Source organism: Mus musculus, chromosome 13 (assembly GCF_000001635.26).
Source record: "Mus musculus strain C57BL/6J chromosome 13, GRCm38.p6 C57BL/6J".
NCBI classification, from domain to species: domain Eukaryota; kingdom Metazoa; phylum Chordata; class Mammalia; order Rodentia; family Muridae; genus Mus; species Mus musculus.
Genome location: NC_000079.6, coordinates 12278028 through 12301713, shown reverse-complemented (window position 1 = coordinate 12301713; position 23686 = coordinate 12278028). Strand labels below are relative to the sequence as shown.

Genomic DNA, 23686 nt, shown 5'->3' with positions numbered 1-23686 from the left:
AATCCCACAGGGTGGAAAACACAATTTTAATACTGTCATTTTCTCACCTTTAACCGAATAGAAACATCATTTCTGTTCTTTATAGCCACCCTGTAACCTCTTTAGCAAGCTAAGCACTTCACCCAATATCACCTGCCTCTCACCCCCAGCCTGCTTATATTCTGACCCAACATATTAATCTGGGTGTGGTAGTGCACACCTGCAATCCTGGCACTTGGGAAGTAGAAGCAGGAGAACTTGTTCAAGGTAGGGCTTTTGAGATGTGTCAAACAAACAAACAAACAAACAAACACTCCAATGTAATCGGAGCAAAGGGGAAGGGATCACCTTTCACATCTGGAAAATGGCTTTCATGATTTAGAATGGTTGAAGGTTTTTTTGTTGTTGTTGTTTTTATTTTTCCCACAGAGTGAAAACTAAGCCCTAACCTGTATCAGGGTGTCCTTCCATACAAATGACAAATGTCCGTCTACTCACCTCCTAAGCATTTGCCTCTTAAACCTTTTGCTTACATCATGTGAGGTGTGGCTGCATGGGTCCTGTGTTTCTGTGAGGTCTTTCTCTCCATGTCTCATAAGAAGGAACGTTGTATAGTTCTAATCCTGTGTGAGTGGGAATGCGTCCTTCCACAAGCGAGGTGTATGTCTTCTTTTTGCTTTGGTATCCTGAAAAACTGGCTGTGTTGTTTTCCACACAGGATGACCCCATAGGAAACATTAACCTGGCCATGGAAATAGCAGAGAAGCACTTGGATATCCCTAAGATGTTGGATGCTGAAGGTGAGGTGAAAAGCATGCCTACCAAGTTACAGAAAACCAAAACCAAACCAAAACAAGGAAACTTGTGGACAGTAAAAGCGATGGCGGAGGATGGGAACACTGTAAAACTATAGGCATGTTGCATCTGAAGTACTTAGGATTCTGACAAGGCTCTGCCCCTTAACACACGAGTGTAAGAGTTTTGTGTCTATCTTGCTCATAATGATCTTGCTAACGATGGGGCCAACAGAACTGTAGAAAGAAGATTTGATAAAAATCTCAACCTTAGCTAAGAAGCAGAGTGCTTTGGTACATAGATTGAGATCTAGACAGCGGTGTGTGATTGTATGTGATTGTGTGTGTGTACATACATTTACACACACATGTATGAATAGCCCGTGTGTAAGTATGTACATACATATATATTTACACACATCACATAGATAATACCATGGCCCTGGAGATTGAATCCAGGGCCGTGCACGTCTGTCCCACCACTCTACCATTGAACTCTTATCTCTTGCTCTCTTTTACTTTCTATTTTTGAGTCAGGGTCTCGAGTCTCATTTGGTTAATCAGGCTGTCCTTGAACTCACTCCATAGGCTATCGAGGGTTTGAACTTTTGATCTTACTGTCTCAGCCTCTCTAGGAATGGAAACTGCATGTCTGTATCCAGCTTTTTTGGTTTACTGTTTTCTAAAACAGCTTTCTGTGTTTTGTTTTGTTTTGTTTTCGGTAGCATCCTGGATTTTTTCTTCTCTATGTAGATGTAAGCTTAGCAAATAAATCTCTTTGTGAAATTGCCACTTAAGAGAAAAGAAGTCTTTCCAGCTAAAAGCTGTAGAATTAAATTTAAAATATAGAAGAACATTGGGCCATCAGTGTACAAACCAAACTTCCACAATTTTGTTTGTAATTTATCTAAATGAAACTTAATGTTGACAGACCTGAGAGGACGTTTATATAGCTAGCTCACTGCCAATTCTCCTTCTGGGGACTTGCTTCAAATACTTTGTGACCCTAAGGAGCGGTGAATTCAAGTGGTTGTATGTATCTGTGGCCCACCATTTAAAATGCAGGCTTTTGGAGAGTTTGTTTCATTTATCTGTGAGCAGTTACCTTCAGCAGATATTTACAAGATCCTCCCTGCTGGGAACTGTGGGGATCCTGAGTTGTGTTTGTCTTTTACTTTGTTGCTGTTAGTATCATTATTCTCTAATGGGAATTCTAATTAGTCATCCATCAGTCAATTCTTTGGGAGCTAAACCAGAGACCTTTTTCCTCACAGCTCTGAGAATGGCCTCAGTGTGTTGGTCTGGCTGGGAGATGGATCCTTCCCTGTTTTTTAAGGCATTCCTCACCCTGTGGCAGCATTGATCCAGTTGAACCTCTGTCTTCACGGGGCCTTATGTCCTGCTGGGCTAAGAGATCTGCTTACTTCAGGGTGATCTCACCTTCGCCTGTTCCCTTCTGGGAAGACCCTTCTGCATAATGTCCAGTCACAGCTTTAGGAAATGAGCACATGGGCTATTCAGCCCACAGCAGGGAGCTTTCAGTTAGCAATCTGGTCATTTACCAATCCAAACCCCGTGAGGTGCTATCACTCAGACAGCAATGGAAACACTCTTTGTGCTTTCTCCTAAGCTCTGGAACATAGAAACGCCCCGTTCCAGCTCTCCTCTCCAAACTTAGCATGGATTCATGTAGTATCTCGTGGACTTTCCCATGTGGTAATGAACTGCACAGAACTCTTGAATTAATATCCAGCGTGGATTAATAGATTCATATCTCTGCTCATTAGTGCCTGGCCCAAGTGGAAGGCCAGGGTCGATTTCAAATGTGTTCATGGCTGTCTGCAGGATCACCACCATGGCTGCCCTGGCCATACTCGCATACTCGTCTGTTCATAGGTTTTGCCTTAGTCTCTGGGTACTAGGCTGGGTATTCAGTTACCCTTCACCTTGTCCTTCTGGCTGAAGGTATGCTTTAGCACTGTCATTTTCTCCTCCCTTTCCTCCCCTCCCTTCTCCTCCCCCTCCTGTCCTGTTCTCCCCTCCCCTCCCCTCCCCCTTCCTTCCAGTTCTCTGAGCAAGGTCTTTTCTATACTTTCCAAACTGATCTTGAATCTACTATATAATCCAGGCTGGCCCAGAACCAGGGCCAACCCCTGCCTCAACCTCCCAAGTGCTGGAGTCACAGGCACGTGACGCTCTGCCTGATTATTCCCTTTCCTCCTCTTCCCTTTAAAGACCCAGAATGCTTATAGCCATATTAGCCATGGCTGTAGAGGGCCTTGTGCAGGAATCGCCTAACTGTTGAGACAGTGATGGTCTTGGGTGCAGCACGCGCTGGGACATAGCCACTGCTTTACCATTACCGTAGGTGTTTTTATGTCTGCTGTCCACTGTCACGGCAGCTTTCCCATCGAGTCCCCCTCTCTGCTCATTTGCTGTCCTGACAGTCCCACACAGCCTGCTGTCAGCTTAGTGATGACTCTTGGTCAATCCTTGCATCCCACCTGCTATTTTGGCCCTCTTACTGTGATAATTTGTATTGATTTCTGAATCCAGGTGTGGGCTATCCTGAGGCTAACTGACCTCCTTAGCCATGAACTTCTCTTGAAGTGGAAACTGGAAACATTCTTCCTTACCTTCAACAGGTGGTAGAAACTGTATCCACCTTGACCCTGTTTGGAGGTGAGCTCTGAGTTTAGGTCTGTGGGCTTATTGTAAGCTTGTAGAGGGATCTTGTTGACCTCAGACCTATGCGCTAGGAGTCTAGGAGCCTCGTGTGCTTGTCTTGTAATTTAGGCTTCTCCTCACCAGCCGTCCCTTCTCTCTGCAAGCTTTCCTTTCTGTTCCTTTGGCGGTTCTCACAGGCACTCAGGACAGAGACTTTGCAAGTATGACTTTGATTTGAGCCAGACTTAGACAGCGGCCACATGGCGGGGCAGGCTCCCTTCAAGACCTCCCAGAGGAAGCGGTTATTAGAAGCCTGCTCACTGTTAGAGCATCCAAGCCCTTAACCCTCATTTCTCCCCACAGATTTAGTGCACATGGGCAGACCCTCCCAGATGAAAGAGCTGCAGTAACTCACATGTCCTGTTACTATCTTGCTTTTTCTGGTGCAGAGGGAAGGATGTGGAACAGAAGTCTCACCCTTCACTTTCTGTGTTTAGGTTTAATTTCTATGATTCCTGCCTCCTTTCCTGCCCTGCCTCCTCAATAGGGAGACTGGGTCTAAGGAGGCAGTTCTTGGTTGTTTTTTTGTTTGTTTTTAGTCTAGTTTTCTTTAACACTTTCTGCTCACATGGTGTTCCTGTTGCGTTCTAAAGGTTCAGTAGACATAAACATGAATGACAGAGTATCATTTTGAACCCCTTGTTCACTGACCCTACCAAGTTCATGGACAGGTCAAAACAACAACAACAACAACAAACTCCACTTACCAAACTTGATATCATAGGAGGAAAGCACGTGTGGTCACCAGGGTCCTTTGCTCTTCTGATTGGTCTTACAGCAGCAAATACAGTGACAGCCACATATATATATGTGTGTGTGTGACAACCCCTTTCTTTAGATGTTTTGTTTCTCTTGGGGGGAAGGTAGCTATGTTTGAAGGTGTTAAGGACAACCCTTATCCCACACGGTGAGTTTCATCACTCTCCCTGGGTGGTTTCCAGAGCAGATAGATACCACGAATGTGAGGATGGGGCTGGGAAGTAGGAGGACATCCCCACACACCTCCACTCCCCACCCCCATTCCCCACCCCCATCCCCCACCCCCACCCCACCCCTGTCTCTAGCATCTTTCCAAGGAACCTATCTTTCTCAGAGACAAAGTTGTGAGAGTCAGAAACAAGACTAACAAAAATGGGGTAATGATCTGGATGCATGCTATAGGAATCTCCATGTTAACATGTTATATACACTTTTAAAAGCCCATTGAAGAAGGCAGGGCACAGGCCCTCAGTTGGACCATTCAAATATCCTATTCCTAGGACTTGCAAGATGGCTGAGCATCTGGATAAAGGCTCAGTCTTACCAACAAGCCTGAGCCCTTGGCTCCACCTGGTGGAAGGAAAGAATTGACTCTTAGGAATTATCCTTTAACTTACATGTGTCTTCCGTAGAATATGTGTGTGCACATATATGCATGTGCTCAAACACACATCCACATCCACATACTGAATAAATGGGTAAAAACGTAATCCTAAAATAACTATTCTGGGATCGTGTCAGTGCTGTCCAGCTGCCCTGAGGTTCAGGGTCATGGGCCCATGAAACATGAAGCAGAGTGGTCGGTATAAGCCGATGAGTGCCTCCCTCCGTTCACCGTGGTTTCTCCTCTTCGCCTGTGTGTGTCCGTGTCCCGTGTTATTTTTTCCCCCTCAGACATTGTCAACACTCCCAAACCCGATGAAAGAGCCATCATGACTTACGTTTCCTGCTTCTACCATGCTTTCGCGGGAGCGGAGCAGGTACTCCTCCCCTGTGCGCGCAGCCGACCGCGCTGCTCTTCCGTGTGCGCGTGTGCATCTCTGGGTGTGTGTCTGTGTGCTTCACATCTGACCTTGGAATATCAGTGTTTCATAACGACCTAACACAGCAAGTTCCCAACTGCTAGTCATCTTAAAAAATCCAATCACTCACACAAACAAGCAAAAAAATCCTTTAGACCATAACCAAAGTGTTTTTCTTCTATTCCCCGCCCCCCAGGATATGTCTTCCATTTTATTAGAAGACTGTTAGAAACATTTGTACATTCTGGGGAGCAGAGTGCCTTGAAGGGTGTGCTGCATGCATTGAGTGGCGAAGGGCAGGCGACTAGGAGACAGAAATGCCTCTGCCATGTTTGTTGTTCTTGGTTGCCTGGAAACGACCTTTTATTCAGTGGTTTGCTCCATTATAACAGACTAACTGTATGTTTAGTCGACGGAACAAAAGGGTTACGACCTCAGAAGCACTCACCTGCCTCAGAACAGTTTGAGGGAAATTATGAGAGACCAGTCATCCACCTCCTGCAGCTTCATCTGTCTCTGCTGCTCACCCCTGTACGTGGGGAACCCTTATGGACGGACAGACAGAATGTGCCCTGTTTCTGCCATCTTTGTAAAGGCCACCACTGAGAGATGATGGTAATCGGGATCATTGTGCTCAGGAGAATTAGGGCTTTAGAGGGCCGGACTTTGGGGAGAGTGTCCAGTGGCTTCTCTAGGCCAAGTTTTGGATTGTCCTGGGCTGCACAGTGGTGTCCAATCTGTAGCCAAAGGTTGCAAAAATGTGCGTGTATTTACTTGGCCTTACACTGAAACATGATATTGTCACCTACAAAGTTCACACTCAAGAACTCTGTAATGAAGTCTCACACACACATGCACACGCACAAGCACAGGCACACGCACACACACATTTAAGTTGGATTGGTGGGATGGCTTAGACAATAAAAGCACTTGCTGCTAAGCCTGACATCCTGAGTTCAACCCCCAGGACCCACATGGTAGAAAAAGAGAAGACACTACAAATTGTCCTGATGTCCACATATGTGTCTTTATACACATAATCTACACCTGTGCCCAGTCATTGTACACACACATACACACACACATGAAATAAAATGTAAAAACAACAAGTAAAGCCAGGCATGGGAGTATACTCCTTAAATCTCATATCTTGGGAGACAGAGGCAAGCAGATTTCTGTAAATTTGAGGCCAGCCTGGTCTACGTATTGAGTTCCAGGCCAGCCAGGACTACATAGTGAGTGAGACTCTGTCTGAAAACAAAGAAACGTCTCCCTCCAAAAAGCCCAAAGAATTCAATACTTTACTACTTGGTGTTGGGATATATTCATTGCTATCCTGGTTACATGTGGCACCTGGGTCATGAGTTGGACACCTCTGCTTTAGAACAGGCACAGCGCTCTTCTTGGTCCATCCTAGAAACGTGTTAAGAGGCACGTGACTCAAGTTCCCTTCAAGATAATGACCAAGGATTATGTATTGGTTCATTGTATTTACTGCTCTTGTAGATTAAACAATGAAACAACATCTTAAGGCACGCTCATCTCCAACATCCCATCTAGAAAGTTCTTCCATGGATTCAAGGTCAATAACATGGATACATTCAGGACCCAACCTCTTCAGCTTTGATTTCTGAAGGCCAGGGTCATTCCAACCCATAGCCGTAGGGTCTATTCAGGAGTATTTAGCTGGATAGTCAGGGACCTGAGACCTTGGTTTCCTCGACCTACATATTTCTGTTACTAACTTGCTTGATGTTTTATAAAGTTTGTACTTTAGACTAATGATATCTCCCCATTATTCCCTACAGTATATTCAGCCTGCCGTGTAAGTCTGTGTGAAAACTAAAAAAAAAAAAAAAAAAAAGGTGTGAACTGATTCACCCCCTCTATCTTCCCCACCCTGACCCAGACTGCACCATCTTCAGCACGCCCTCTTCTCCATCCTGCCCCGCCCCCACATCTGGCTTTACGTGTGTCTGCGAGCATACCCTCGTCGCCCAGCCATCCTGTTTACCTATTGTGTTTTGCAGGCCGAGACAGCAGCTAACAGAATATGTAAGGTTCTTGCTGTGAATCAAGAGAATGAGAGGCTGATGGAAGAATATGAGAGGCTAGCGAGTGAGGTAAAGGAAATGGGGGCAGCTCCGTCCCATCTGCCTGCAGCCAGGGGTGAGGCAGAGGCTGCAAACGGACTGTCCATGTTTATTTTTTGCACTTTTCATCTCAGAGAGAGTGAGAGCAGAAAATACATCTGGTCTCAGGCTGCTTATCCTAAAGCAACATGCCGGGTACCTGGTGCCAGTGTCCCTGCCCGTCCCCCTGCCCCCACCGTGGCCTTGGCAAAGACCCCAAAGCTACATGTGTTGATGTGGTAGGAAGGGAATCTAGTCTTAGCTCTGTCCCTGTAAGGTCAGAATCGGTAACTTGTAGCCTGTGGGCTACTGCCATCTTGTAGGGCACTGTTTGTATCAAGGGCCCTGTTCAGCACTGTGACCTCATGTGAAAAGAATTTGCAAAGCCTTTTGGGAGGAGGAGGTGTGGTGTGCATGTGTGTGCGTGCGCGCACAGGCCCTGAGAGGGATCTGGGATGACAGCTCACCTTCCAAACCCTTTGAGCCTTAGGGACGAATTTTTGTAGCTCTTTATCCAAATTCTTGATTTGAGCAATGCATTTACAGTTCTTTTATTTATTTATTTATTTATTTATTTATTTTTATTTATTTTTGTCCTTAGCATAGAGGGTACCAGGACATCCTTGTTACTAACCCTGTGTTATTTTTGTAACACAAGCCCAGGCTGAGGGACCCAAGAGCTGTGTCTTCTGAGATAGAACTCAAGTACAGATCCATAGTCAAGACCAGATAACTTAAACTAAATCTTAAAAATAGTTTAAATGGTTAAAAAAGAATAAATGCAAGACTAGATAGTTTTTATGTTAATTTGATTCAACCAATAATTGCTATGTGCTGTGAAAAGCAATGATCAGCACAAGTGAGAGGTAAACCATCCCAAATACTTACTTGATGGGAACTCAATCAAGTAAACTAAATAAACTAAATATATACCTTCATGCTGCTGCTGTGGGAAGTTTAGCTGTTTGATTCCCTACCACTCTTTTTTTTTTCTTTTGTAATTGTTACTATTGCTGTGTAAAACAAAACAAAACAAAACAAAACAAAACAAAACAACCACCTCATTTGTTGGCATCAAGGAGTCCTTGACTTTACAAGAGAAGTCTATTCAGCACAGAAAGAATGCCAGGAATTTTCTTACTTCTTGTAAACTTAGTTTCTCCCTCACAGCTGTGATAAGACAATCTTACAGAAGCATTGTGGGGGAGACATGGTTTATTCTAACTCACAGTTCCAAGGGAGTGCGGTCCATTATGGGGAAGGAGGCATGGCAACAGAATCCTGAGGCAAGTCGGTCACTTTGTATCCACAGTCAAGAAGCAGAGAGAACAGGAAGCAAGGCCAGGCTATAATAACTTCCCAAAACAGCGCTACCTGCTGGGGAGCATGTACACACGAGCCTCTGAGGGACACTCCTGTTCAATGATGATTGGAGGTGTCATCACTGAAACTCCGTTTCATTCTAGCTTCCCACAGCATCAGTAGACATAAGAGTAAATAGAAGGGGAGCTGGAGAGATGGCAGAGAGATGGCTCAGCAGTTATGAGTCTGGCTGCTTTCCCACAGGACCTGGGTTTGAGTCCCAGCACCCACATGGTGGTTAACAACTGTCTGAACCCCCGGTTCCAGAAGGACCTGACAGCCTCTTTGGCCTCTGAAGGCACTTCATGCATGTGGTGCACAAATATACATTCAGGCAAATTGCCCATATGTATCAAATAAGAAGTAAAATTTCAAAACAAACTAAAAACTAGAAGAATAAACTAAGTGTCTAGGTCTCTGAGGCCTGGATACTGACTCAGGAGAAGGGCAGTCACTAGATTTTGGGGAATTCACTAGGATTTCACTCACTGCCTGTGGAGTTTCATAAAAACTAGGCGATGAAGCCTACCTGGCCCAGAATCTGCCCAGGCTTGTAGTACAATTCTCTAGCGAGTAAACTCATTAGATCTGAGCTTTGTTTTTTTCAACCGAAACATTTGACATTCAACCCAGTTCCTTGCTGAGTGCATCAACTCCATTCTTCTTGTTTTTTTTTTTTTTTTCCTTTTAATTTTGTTTTCCCTCTTAGAATTTGGAGGCTCCATCCAGCATTTGTCTGCTAATGTCTGGTTGCTGCGTTTCTTGTAAATGTCACATTTTTGTCAAACACGACTCCGTGTGCTGACCTGAAGTTCGAGTTAAACCTGTGTGTGGTCTCATCGGGGTGGTCACCGTGGCCCTGGGTGGACACTGTCATTCATTGCACCATGCATAGAGCTGCAGTCCCCAATTTAAGTCAGTACAGTTGTTACCATGCTCAGTCATTGGGAGCCTTGGGGGAGCTGGTCCCAGTTATCGGGCCCCTTTGTTCTTGAACTGGAAACAGTTAGCTAGTATCTTCAGTGCCACTCTCGTGTTTGAAAATTAGCTGTTGGAGTGGATTCGGCGCACAATCCCCTGGCTGGAGAACAGGACGCCTGAGAAGACCATGCAGGCCATGCAGAAGAAGCTGGAGGACTTCCGGGATTACCGTCGTAAGCATAAGCCCCCCAAGGTGCAGGAGAAGTGCCAGCTGGAGATCAACTTCAACACGCTGCAGACCAAGCTTCGGATCAGCAACCGGCCCGCCTTCATGCCCTCCGAGGGCAAGATGGTGTCGGTGAGTAGCTGCGGTCCCCATTGCCCCATTTTCCTTGGTCTGCTGAGGAGGCCTTGGCTTCCTGAGTGTGGATCGTTATTGAATGTAATCACAAATGGCCCCATAACCACTCCATTGTTGTGGGTTGAGAGACTGGGGGCTGAACCCCAGGGCTTTCACATATTACATAAGCTTACCACCACTCAGCTACCTCCCCACTCTTTTCCTCTTCTTCTTCTTCCTCCTCCTCCTCCTCCTCTTCTTCTTCTTTTTTTCTTTTGAGACGTGGTCTTACTATGTTTCCAGGCTGACCTTGAATTCATTAAGTTGCCCAGGGTGGACTCAAACGTGCATTCCTTACCTCAGCCTCCTGAGCCTCTGGGATTATCAGTGTGTGCCCCCATACCTGGCTTCGTTACTGATCCTCCACTCCCTTCCATTATGCAGTTCTTGGTGTGTTGTGTTGTGAGATGGTACCCCGCAGGCTTTCAGTGAAGTCTCTACAAGAGGCCATTTTTTCCCCTTGCAGACTTGTGATCTTGACTTTGTTGAGATTTCTTTATAGTTTACAATGTTAATTCTTCTCTGTGTACTCACCTTCCTGCTGTTATCAGCTGCCCTTCCTACCTTGTCGAACTTGGTCCACATCTGGAAATGTCTGCGAGACTAGTGAGAACAGTTGTGCTAATGAAAAGGCCACTGCGGTGACCTGGACATTTGGAAAGCAAACTGGCGGGGTGGTTAGTTGTACAGAAGAAGCAAAGGGAAGTGAAACCAGATGACAACCACACCGAAGGATTAGTGGAATCTAGAGGCCCACATGTCACACCTGTGCTCTTGAATGTCTTCCACCCCTTAGGACATTGCTGGTGCCTGGCAGAGGTTGGAGCAGGCTGAGAAGGGCTATGAGGAGTGGCTATTGAATGAGATTCGAAGACTGGAGCGCTTGGAGCACTTGGCTGAGAAGTTCAGGCAGAAGGCCTCCACGCACGAGACATGGGCTTATGGTAAGGGCACGAGAATCCAGTTCAGATTTTACAGCATCTGGATTGTGTGCCAGTGGGATGGCTCAGTGGATAAAGATGCTTGCCGCCGAGCCTGACACCTTGAGTTTGAACCAGCTCCTGCAAATTGCCCTCTATCCTCCATATATATGAAACATGGCATGCATATGCACCTCAACATATGCACATGCACGCACACCATACATATAAATAAATGTGAAAAAAAAAACTTACCTGAGTTGTGCTAGGGTTGACGGTGTATATTCCTGTAATTCCAGCACCTACTAGGCTGAGTCAGAATCATCAAGATTTCCAGCTGAGCCTAGACTACTTACTGAGTTCAAAGCTAGACAGGACTATAAAATAAGGTCTTGATCCAGAATAACAACCAGGTGCTGTTGCAGGGGACCAGCGTTGTGTTTCTAACACCCAAGTCAGGCAGCTCATAACCCTTGCAAGTCCAGCTTAAGGGGCTCTGCTGCCCTTTTCTGGCATCCACAGGCACCTGCACTTACATGCACACCCCCACACAGACACATACATACCTGTACATGTTTAATCTTAAAAAGAAGCAACAGCCGGGCAGTGGTGGTGCACACCTTTAGTCCCAGCACTTGGGAGGCAGAGGCAGGCAGATTTCTGAGTTCGAGGCCAGCCTGGTCTACAAAGTGAGTTCCAGGGCAGCCAGGGATACACAGAGAAACCCTGTCTCGAAAAACCCAAAACCAAACCAAACTAAACAACCAAGAACGGATGTACTGTAACCGTTTCCCATCTGACACATCCTAGCTTCAATGTTGTCACCCGTTTTTGTTTTTGTTTTTGTGACAGGGTTTCTCTGTAAAGCTCTGGCTGGCCTTGAACTCAGAAATCCTCCTGCCTCTGCCTCCCGAGTGCTGGGATTAAAGGCGTGCGCCACTACGCCCAGAGTGTCGTCACCCTTTGACATATGGACATTTGCTTTCCATTTCCAGCTTTACAGAATTAGAACCACTAACCCAGAATCTGGATAAATGTGGATCTGGATACCAGTCACAGTAGTATCTAGATTTAAGAAATACTTTTAGAGAGGACTGGAAATGTGGCTTAGTTGGTGGGTTGCAGGCTTAACATGCACCAACAAAACCCTGGTTTCTATCCTCAGTACTGCGTGCGTTGGGCATGGTAGTACATACCTATAATCTCAGCACCAGAGCTGTAGAGGCAAAAGGATCAGAAGTTCCAGGCCATCCTTAGCTAAGTACTAAGTTCAAGGCCAGTCTGCATGAGAGACTCCTTGTCCAAACAAACAAATAGTAAAAGCAAAAGAACAAAACAAAACAAAACAGCTTACGGAAGAATTAGTGGGGTTCCAAGAGGGAGATGTCTAATGTTTAGAATCAGAACAAGCAGAACAAAGGCCACTTGTCACCCCAGAGTATAGCTCTCAGACACAAAGTGGAGTGACAGAGTCCTGCTCTGTCACCAATAACTCTACTTGAATTCACAGTGCTCTTGTCTCAGCCTCCAGGGTGCTGGGATTACAGGTGTGTACCACCATGCCCAGCTAACATAAGAGTTTTGTTCAGCCATTCCACGTGGCTCATGGTTGGAAATAACTTCCAAGAGACCTGGGTGTCACGGTGGGAAGGTAGACACTTGTGACTCAGAATGATGCAGAATATACTGTGTAAAATGCATGTGTCGTCTCCCACCATCTTTCTTTCCGGGCACCTCCACTGTGAGCACTGAGAGGGGTTGGGAGTTGCTGATAGTCTGGTTCTTTCTTGAAATCCCAGTGTTCTCTGAGCACATTCTGGTGTTGGGAAGTTGCTGTGCGACTTTGAGATTTCACGTTTATTTGGTTGGTTGATTTAGGCAATGCTTGTCTTTGTACATCCTAGGCAAGCCCTCTACCACTGAGCCCCAGTCTTCTGTTTTCCTTTTCATTTGAAACAAAGTCTCACAGGGCTGCCCAGGCTGTCCTTGAACTGTAGTCCTGCTCTCTCAGCCTAACGGTGCTGGCTGTCCCCTTTGCAGGCAAAGAACAGATCTTGCTGCAGAAGGACTACGAGTCTGCGTCCCTGACGGAAGTTCGAGCCCTACTTCGGAAGCACGAGGCCTTTGAGAGCGACCTGGCTGCACACCAGGACCGCGTGGAGCAGATCGCTGCCATTGCGCAGGAGCTCAAGTGTGTGCTGGTCCCTGGGCTGAAGACCGTGTCGGGGTGGCTATGGGTGCTGTGCAGGGTCTCTGGACCGTGTCAGGCTATGGGTGCTGTGCAGGGTCTCTAGAGAGCAGGCACTCTTCCCTGCTGAGCTCAAAGGGTCAGGCTGCTGCCCCTAGGGATGATGATTTTGGTGTCTAGAAATGTCAAAGAAGGTTCATCCTTGCTGAGTGCCAGAGTAGTCAGCTTCTCTCTCATTCTTCACACCCAACCCCACCCAAACCATTCTGCTTCCAAGAGAATGAGGTACCAGTGTGGGGGCCAAGGCCTCAGGCTGTAGCAGGAGGCAAGACCCATGGTTCCTGCAGAGAGAAAGGCCAAAAAGAAGTCACTACCTCAGGCTTGAAGGAGCAGGCTGCCTCACTTTTTTTTATGAGTTTTGTTCTGTGGGAACAGATGTCGTGGTGCTGAGGCTAATCCTCATTTAGAAGTCTTCTGTCTCTCCTTTACGCCTGTGATTCCTGGGATGTGTGGTGTGTGTGGAGGGCAGATCTCCTGGAACGGGGTTTCCTGAGGGGTGTGAGACTCTTGAGTGTTGGGAAGGGAACCCAGCTCCTCTGCAGGAGTGACCAGAGCTCTTCACTGCTGAGCCTTCTTTCTGGCTCTACATCTGCAAAAGTTGTATTGCCTATCCCTTAATAAGAAACAAGGTAATTAGAATGCACTTCAATACCTTAGTCTCCCCCCCCCCCCCCGATTCCTCACTTTTGAGGAAATGCGAGCCCCTTAATTAACAGGTAGGGCTTCTTAACACACCATTTCTCAGGCTGACCCATATAAACCCTTCATCTTTCTTGGCCTCGTGGTCTGATGCCTCTTGAATGTTGGCTCTTTGCTAATTAACAGCCACTCACCAATAAGATGAGGGCTTGAAAAGGACTCAAATTATTGAGTGTACAATGATGGTTCCCATGAGTAACTTGGTCTTAAGTGTCGCCCATATGCTTTAAGCAATTCTATATTATTACGACTGTTGTTCCAGGCATCTTTGGTGCTCTCTGCTCCACCCTGCTGAGTTGTGATGATATAACTCTGCATGAGATTCAGGTCGTACTCCTCTGACAGTTACTAACATTCTTTTCCTTCCTGCTCATCCTAAAAATAAGTCAGAGTCTCTAAACGGTTCTCAGAAGTACATAAAAATAGTTAAACAAGCCCTAACTCCACAAGCACAGGTGTGCATGGAACTGTTGTATAAGAATCAGGGGAAATGCTGGGCGTGGTGGCGCACGCCTTTGATCCTAGCACTTGGGAGGCAGAGGCAGGCGGATTTCTGAGTTCAAGGCCAGTCTGGTCTACAGAGTGAGTTCCAAGACAGCCAGGGCTATACAGAGAAACCCTGTCTCGAAAAAACAAAACAAAACCAAACCAACCAAACAAACAAAACAAAATAAAACAAAAGATTCAGTGGAAATGGAAAATGGGGGAACCCTGGGAACACTCTCACAGGGTGGCCCTGGTCTTTCTGTTGTGGTCTTAGCATAATGTTCTTGCTTTATTCAGTCACTTTGGAAACAGGGTCTCTCTGTGTAGTCCTGGCTGTCCTAGAACTCTGTGTAGACCAGGCTGGCTTCAAACTCACAGACATCCTCCTGCCTTTATGTCCTGAGTGCTGAGATACTTTTTTAAATAATAATTAAAAAAATCATAGTCTGGGAATGGAAGGACATATATGTATACCGTGTGTGTGTGTGAGAGAGAGAGAGAGAGAGAGAGAGAGAGAGAGAGAGAGAGAGAGATATTGGGGGGGCCTCTTGGAAGCTGTTCTTGCCTCCCTCCCTACCCAAGTGGGGTCCCGTTCCTGCTCCTGCATGTGTGTGCTGCAGGCTTCTAGGTTTACCTCCTGCCTCGACCTCCCATCGTGCTAAGAGTTCTGGGACTATAAGTGTCTGCCATTTGGCTTTTTAATGTAGGTTCTGGGGGGCCCAGCTTGGGTTGTCCGACTTGTCAGACTTACAGAGCTAGCGTGCTATCTCCCCAACTCCTTAGTTACTTTTTCATGCATATTGCCAGAATGCCTGACAGAAACAGCTTGAAGGGAAAAGTTGATTTTTGTTCACGGTTTCATAAGGATTTTAGTTGGTCAGGACAGAGAAGACCAGGAGTCAGGGAGAGCTTGGAAGTTCCTATCGCTGTGATGAACACAACCTGGGAAGGGAACAGTTCATTTCAGCGTATGTATCCCGGTCATGTGCTCTGAAATAACAGGCCATCATGAAGGACAGTCAGGGCAGAAACTCAAGCAGGGGAGAAACCTGGAGACAGGAACTGAGGCCGAGGCCACAGAGGAGTGCTGCCCACTGTTCTCCTCCTGGCTTGCTCAGTTTGTTTCCTTCCCTTTAAATTTCTTTCTTCTTATTAGTATGAGCTTTTCTTTTATGCGTGAGTGTTTGGTTTGTGTATATGTGTGTATGTGTACTGCTTACATACTTGGTAACCATGACAAGTGGAAGAGGGCACTGGATCCCCTGGAAACAGGAGTCAGGAATGGTTGTAAACAACCATGTGGGCACTGGGATTTGAACCTAGGTCCTTTGTAAGAGTGACAAGTGCTCTTAATGACTAAGCTATCTCTTCAGCCTCTAAGTGGTTGTTTTTGTTTGTTTGTTTTGTTTTGTTTTTAATGTATCCCAGAATCACTACCTACAATGGGCTGGGCCCTCCCACATCAGTTGTTAATCAAGGAAGTACAGCTGGACAATGGACATACACACTTTTCTCCCAGCACTTTAGAGGCAGAGGCAGGTGGATCTCTGCGTTTGAGGCTAGCTTGATCTATAGAGTGAGTTCCAGGACAGCCATCCATGACTATACACACACACACACACACACACACACACTACCCTGTCTCAGACAAACAACAACAAAACAAATAAGAAAGCAAGCAAGCAAATGAAAGCGTCCTCCAGGCTTGCCCACAGCCCAGTCTTCTAGAGCCATTCATTGACTGAGGTTGCTCTCTCCTCTTAGATGACTCTAGGTTGTGTCAAGTTGACATGATAACAGGCAGAGCCTTAGTTAGGGTTTCATCGCTGTGAAGAGACACACTCGTATAAAGGTAAACATTTAATTGGGGCTGCCTTACAGTTTCAAAGGTTCAGTCCATTATCATCATGGCAGGAAGTAAGGCAGAGTGCAGGCAGACATGGTGCTGAAGGAGCTGAGAGTTCTACATCTTGATTATCAGGTAGCAGAAGGGGACTGTCTCCCGCAGGCAGCCCGGAGGAGGCTCTGTTTCACACTAGGCAGAACTTGAACACTAGGAGACCTCAAAGCCCACCTACACAGTGACACACTTCCTCCAACAAGGCCACTCCCCCTAAAAATGCTACTTCCCATGGGCCAAGTATATTTGAACCACCATAGCCAACAAACCCAGAGTAGAACCAGAGTTGAGTCTGACCCTCTAAAGTCCACCCTTTGTAACTCACTTACACCACAGTGCTCCACTTTCTTCAAATCCATGCAACTAGCCAGGGACCAAGCATTCAAAACATGAGGCCACAAGGGACATATCAGATGGAAACATCCAGAAATTTCTGGGCAAGGCTTGTAGGTTACAGGTCTACTGCCTTGCCACTTTATATCAGCATAGCATAGTTGCCTAGGGGGCAGTTGCTGGATTTGTTTTTTGGTTTATACACAAAGTAGACATAAGATCCAAGCCAACTTTGGTTACGTGAAAAGCGTGTGTTTGTAGATAGCCGGTGGCTGCTCTTAAGGACTGGACGAGCTCTAACGAGGTGACAGGGAGCTTCTGTCGCTCTCAGAATGTTCTGGAAGAACACTCAGCTAACACTCAGATGTATTTGCTCTGCTCAGCAAAAGAAACAGCAAAGTCAGTAAACACAGGCGAGTGTATGAAAAAAGAAAAAGCAGAGGGTCTCTGAGCTAGAGCGTAACGGTTCCCGATGCTCCTCCTGACGGCCTGAGGTCAATCCCCAGGACCCACACGGCACAAGGAGAGGACTGACAGCCTCACACTTGTAAGTTGTCCTCTGACCTCTGTGCACTTAGTGCGGCACACACACACACACACGCGCACATTTATAAATAAATAAATAAATAAATAAATAAATAAATAAATAAATAAAACTGAAGCCCCAAGGAAGTGGTTTTCAGGGGAGCAGGGCACTTCTGGAAAGTTCTCTAATCTCAGGCTGTTTTCAGAGAAGCCTGGTACACATGTCTTCTGATCTCCACAGTTCCTGCTCTCCTCTAAAACCTGGCAGGGTGGTTACTTTTTAAGCAGGACTCAGACATTTACCCCCGAGATGAGGTTAAGTTTTACTCAAGCTTTTTGTTTTGTGTTGTTCTTTCTTTCTACCACACTGGTGGCATCCAACAGTCCAAAGAGTCGTTGTCCATAAATGGAAGAGCTCCAGCCTGCCCAGTTTTAGAAGCCTTTCTGTGCTGGGTGATGTCACAGCCTTCTCCTGGATGGGTCACTCAGAAGGCAGCAAGCTGCATGCCCTTCTAGAGGCGCCAAGGACACAGAACCCTGCAAGTGGACACCTCCTTCCCTGTGACTCATTTTAATGTTCCAGCCACCTGGGTCAGATAGTTGGCTCCCCTTGTTGTTTCCATTTAAAAGTCATGCTCTCAGGAGGCCTCAGAGGACACAGGAAGAGAAAGTGAGCCAGAGGCATTAAGAAGACAGTGCCATTTTGAAAACTGTTGACTTAACAGGATTTGTATTAATTCTTATAATTTGTTCCAAGCGATACTATTTTCACTGGGGACAATTCAGGAAACCCTGAAATGCCCTACCAGTTTTCAGTGGCCTTCGTATTTTGTGTATGTGTATGTGGGGGGGGTAGGGGTCGGGAATCCCTGAAGTGATGTGGAGGCCAGAGGTTAGAGGCCAGTCTCAAGTGTCTTCAGCAGGTCACTCTCTGCATTTTTAAAAAATGATATAGAATTTCCTAATGGGCAAGAGCTTGAATGATTCAGCTCTGCTGGCTGCCTGCTGGGCCCCAGGGATCCCCTTGTCTGGGTCAAGGAGTAATTAAATTAGCACATCTGTGGCAGTCAGAAGACAATATTAATATTAGGGATTAAATTCACCTGTCAAGCTTGGTGGCAGGTTATCTTAGTGGTTGCTCTCACTAGCCTCCCTCTGGGTTTTCTACTGGATCTTTAAAAAAAAAAAAAAAAAGGCATGGGGATGGGGACTGGATAATAGGAGATGGCTGCCACTTGAGGACATAAGTTCAATCCCCCAGAACCCATGTTTAAAACCCCGGTACAGATGCTGGGGAGCTGACGCAGTGGCTAAGAGTGCTTCATGACCTACCTTGCTGAGGACACGGGTTTTCAGTTTTCAGAATCCATGTTAGGCGGCTTACAACTGTCTATAACCCCTGCTCCAGGGATCCGTCATCCTCTTCTGACCTCTACAGGCACGCGTGCACACGCACACACTAAAATATATATTAATGAGCATGATGGTATGTTCTTTTCATTTCAGCTCCGGGGAGACAGGTACAGGTAGATGCTTAGCGCTCGATAGGAGACAGCTTAGCTGAATAATGCAAAGCCCTGGCTACTAGAAGACTCTATCTCAAAAAAAAAAAAAAAAAAAAAAAGTTGGGAGTTTAATGGAGTTTAATGACTGACAGAAATACCCAGGGTTTACCTATGGTCTCCAAGTGCACGTGCACATATATGAGTGTACATTTGTTCACACATACATTTGTATACACGTGTGTGTGTGTGTGTGTGTGTGTGTACACACGCATGCGTACACAGACACACACACACATCTCTTCCCTGTTTATTTCCAGCTTGTGTCCATTTCCCTCACACCATTTGGGAGGATTCATCTTTCTTTCTTGCTTTCCACAGTGAACTGGACTATCACGATGCTGTGAACGTCAATGATCGGTGCCAGAAAATTTGCGACCAGTGGGATAGATTGGGGACGCTCACCCAGAAGAGGAGGGAGGCCTTGGAGGTGAGAGCCTTGAGCGCTTCTTGCCTTGAAAACTCCTACAGAGGCTCCATAGTTGAATCAGTGGTGTTAATTGTGTTTCTCCGTGACTCATGTGGAAACAACCAAACGTTATCCAGTAAACGGGAATGTTAAAAGTGGGAATCACGGGACCAGGTGTAGCTTTGCACTGTAACAAGTTAGCAGCAAAACATACTTTTCAGTTTTAAAATGTTGGGGGATCCTGGTCTGAGCCCTGTTTGTTAAGAAGCAATCATGGTAAATTTCCCAAAGTCCTTTTGAAAAATTGTAAAGACTCATGTATGATCTTTTTTTTTTTTAAAAAGATTTATTTATTGATTATATGTAAGTACACTGTAGCTGTCTTCAGACACTCCAGAAGAGGGCATCAGATTTCATTAGGGATGGTTGTGAGCCACCATGTGGTTGCTGGGATTTGAACTCTGGACCTTCGGAAGAGCAATCGGGTGCTCTTACCCACTGAGCCATCTCACCAGCCCTCACGTATGATCTTTAATTTATGTACATGAGCGCTTTGCCTGCACGTATGCCTGTGTGCCACTCCTGTGCCTGGCACCTCTGCAGAACAAAAGAAGGCATCTTATCTTCTGGATTGGAGTTACAGATAGTTGTGAGCCATCAATTGTGCTTGGAATCGAGCTCAGGTCCCCTGGAAAGAACAGTCTGAACTCAACCTCTGACCATCTCTCTGGGCCCGTTAGAGTTCTTCTGTGCCAATAGCTGACTCAGGGCATCAGGCCCAATTTGGGATGTGTACCTGGGAAATGGCAACAGATATGGTAGGAAAAAAAATGCTACAAAGTAAGTCAGAGAGAGCATCTTGGTTGGTAAAGTGTTTGCCTCGTACACACAGGACCTAGGTTCACATCCTAGCACCCCATAAAAATGCCCTGTGGTCATCAGTGACTAATCAAAACTCAGGAGGTAGAGGTAGAAGGATCAGAAGGTCAAGGTTATCCTTAGCTGTATAGAAAGTTCAAGGCAGGGCTGGTGAGATAGATGGCTCAGTGGTTAAGAGCACTGACTGCTCTTCTGGAGGTCATGAGTTCAAATCCCAGCAACCACATGGTTGTTCACAACCATCTGTAATGAGAAACAAATTAAAAAAGAAAAAAAGACCTATGGCCTGGGGGCTGGGGCTGGGGCCAGAGCAGGAAGGAAAAGGGGAGAGGGGAGGGGAGAGAAGAAAGTTCAAGGCAAAGCTGGGCAAAATGGCATGCTTTTTTAAATCCTAGCATGTGGGAGGCAGAGGCAGGCAGATCTAGGTTGAGACAGCCTGGTCTACATAGTGAGTTCTAGGATAGCCAAGGCTATGTGGGACCTTTTCTCAAAAAGAAACAAAAAAGAAAGAAAAGAAAAAGAAAAAAGAAAAGAAAGGAAGGAAGGAAGAAAAACAAGGAAGACAGCTTAAAGAAACCTGGGCCTCATGGGACTTTGTCTCAATAAATAAAAATAATTGCTTTAGCTGAAGAAATATATCTGTGTGGATTTTCAAGGGAAGCGCTTCAGATACTTTAAATGTGAGGTTGCTTTGGGTGGTATTAGATTTTTCTTTAATCCAAAGGCTCCCAGAGAATACACTCAGTGGTAGGGCACTTACCTGGCGTAACTGAAGGCGTTTCCGTCCCCAGCACCAAAACTCAGCAAACACAGAAGGTCTCTCAGAGACCAGTGGGGGTCACCATCATTCCAGCAGCTAGACCAAATAACAAGATAAGTAATACTTTATGGTTCTGGATACATACTTCCCGTGTTTACACATCTCGGGATTTTTTTTTATGATAAATGTTTTTTATTTTAATTAGATATTTTCTTCATTTACATTTCAAATGCTATCCCAAAAGTCCTCCAGACCCTCCCCCTCATCTCAGAATTTTTAAAAAGCATATTTCATCTGAGATGGCACTTGCTTCTGTTCAACCCTCAGAGAACTGAGAAGTTGCTGGAAACAATCGACCAACTGCACCTGGAGTTTGCCAAGAGAGCCGCGCCCTTCAACAACTGGATGGAGGGAGCCATGGAGGACCTGCAGGACATGTTCATTGTCCACAGCATCGAGGAGATCCAGGTGAGGGGCTCTCCCTCGTCCTCCTCCCGTTAGTGAGTATTTGCGGGGTGACGTGATGTCCTGGGGTCAAGTGTATCCTGATCTGAAGTATTTACTCTGCCTCACCCTCTCTGTCCCCATGTCCGATGATTTCCTTCCTTTCCTCAAACCGCCTCTCTTCCATCTTCATGCCACATATAGGTGTGCACGTGTATGCCTTCCTATGAGCTTAAGACCTAAGGTTCTGGGCTGGTAAGACAGCTCCCTAGTAAAGGCACTTATCCCCCCCCCACACACACACACAGCCCCCCCATCCTGCTGACCTGAGTTCAGTCACCAGAATCCATGAGGTGGAAGGACAGAACTGACTCCCACAAGTTGTCCTCTGACTGGCACCCAACATTCTATGTCATGCATGAACGCACACACAGACACACAAAATGCACCTTTAAAGGAGGAAAATACGGTTCTAGATTGAGGGAGATGCTTGATGTTGACCTCTGGTTCCCATGAACACGAACATGCCTGTAAGCACATATGAACACACCCATACAAAAGCACCTCCGAAACAGCACCCTGCTCCCCACCAACTGAAAGTGTCGTCCTTGTATATCCCATCAGAACATTCAAATAAGTCTATAAGCAAGACTTGTTGGCTTTAGTGTTAGGGAGGGAAATTACTGTCAAGTGCCCTGGACCCTGTTTATTCATAATCCAGTTATGGTGAATTTGAGTTACAACAGATTATAAAGAAAATATACATTTGTTATTTTTTAAATTTATTATTTATTTTTATTATTTATTACATGTAAGTACACTGTAGCTGTCTTCAGACACACCAGAAGAGGGCGTCAGATCTCATTACAGATGGTTGTGAGCCACCATGTGGTTGCTGGGATTTGAACTCAGGATCTTCGGAAGAGCAGTCAGTGCTCTTAACTGCTGAGCCATCTCTCCAGCTTCCCCCCCTTCCACCCCTTTTTTAAAGACACATTTGTTATTTTTTTTTCCAGTAAAACTGATTTGTCATGAGGTCTGGGTTTAGTCAGTAAAGTGTTGCCTTGTGGGTACAAAGTCATAAATTCAACCCCAAGAATCTACATTAGAACAAACAAACAAACAAACAAACAAACAATTGGGCTTGAATGCATGTGCTTGTGATCCCAGACTGGAACTAGCTGGTGAGCCAGGGTAGCCTAATGAGAGAGTGGCCAGGCCAATGAAAGCCCCTGTCCAGAAAAACAAGATGGACCTCTGGCCTCTAGACACATGTACATACACAGAGTTTACACTAAAAGTGTGGTGGTATGTCTGTAATCCCAAAAGCTGGGATTGGAGGAGAATCAAGAGTTCAGGGTCATATGTGATTTACATAGCAAGTTCGAGGCCAGTCTGGCTACTTGAGACAGTGCCTAAAAATAAACACACAGTTGATGCCCTACTTGGATTGGTTCTCTGCACTGCCCCCTGTAGAGTCTGATCACTGCACATGAGCAGTTCAAGGCCACACTGCCCGAGGCCGACGGGGAGCGGCAGTCCATCCTGGCCATCCAGAACGAGGTGGAGAAGGTGATCCAGAGCTACAGCATCCGGATCAGCTCCAGCAACCCCTACAGCACTGTCACCATGGATGAGCTGCGCAACAAGTGGGACAAGGTGGGCCGCCGGCAGGCTAGGGTGGGGGCGGGGGAGGGAAGGGTTATGTGGGATGGAGGATGACCTAATCCAGCATCACCCTCAGACTTCCCTTCCTCCCAGGTTTTATAGATGTGTTGAATGCAACTCCTGTGATCCCTGAGGAAAAACAATAGAAGTGATTTCCCTTAAAGAAAATATTATAAATTTTGGCAAAGTAAATATTGTTTATGATATTAATACTGTCAGGGAAACGTGAAGGCCCGTGCTGTGCAAGTCTGGGGACCTAAATCTAATCCCCAGAACCTATTTAGAGGGAGAGAGAGAAAAAAAAAACCTTAATGCTCTAGCTTCGGTGTGCACACACACACACACACACACACACACACACACACACACACACACAGAGAGAGAGAGAGAGAGAGAGAGAGAGAGAGAGAGAGAGAGAGAGAGAATATGAGAGTAAAAACAAACTAAACTTTAAAAAGCCAGGCCTGGTAGTACAGGCTTATAGTCCTGTTTGGGAGGCAGGAGACCAAAATTTGAAGGGCACCCTGGATAACAGTTTAAGGCTAACCCAGGCCTTGACTCACATTATAGAGTGAAAAAGAGGATTGAGATAGGCTTAGACGTAGGCCCTAGGCTTAACTCCACTACCAACTAAAAAACTAAAGACAGGATATGGTAAAGTGTGTGCCCCATCTCTCTTTGAACAAACACATTTAAGAGTAGATCTAATGGCAACCCCATGACCTTGAAGTACCCTGAGCCTGTGTGATGATCTTGA

The 23686-nt window shown here is 45.9% G+C and overlaps 1 protein-coding gene across 2 annotated transcripts in view; it reads left to right on the top strand.

Moving 5' to 3' along the window:
• The window catches only part of Actn2 (actinin alpha 2), a 71307-nt gene that overhangs the window by 39019 nt on the left and 8602 nt on the right, over positions 1-23686 (top strand). Inside the window, exons 7-15 of one of the 2 annotated variants that reach the window (NM_033268.4) lie at positions 698-779; positions 5154-5239; positions 7312-7404; positions 9824-10054; positions 10893-11040; positions 13057-13207; positions 19091-19199; positions 21145-21285; positions 22738-22920. In NM_033268.4, coding sequence (NP_150371.4) covers positions 698-779; positions 5154-5239; positions 7312-7404; positions 9824-10054; positions 10893-11040; positions 13057-13207; positions 19091-19199; positions 21145-21285; positions 22738-22920 — 1224 coding nt within the window. Of the gene's footprint in view, positions 1-691; positions 780-5153; positions 5240-7311; positions 7405-9823; positions 10055-10892; positions 11041-13056; positions 13208-19090; positions 19200-21144; positions 21286-22737; positions 22921-23686 lie in introns of those variants that run through there. The other variant, XM_011244263.3, reaches the window with a different exon arrangement.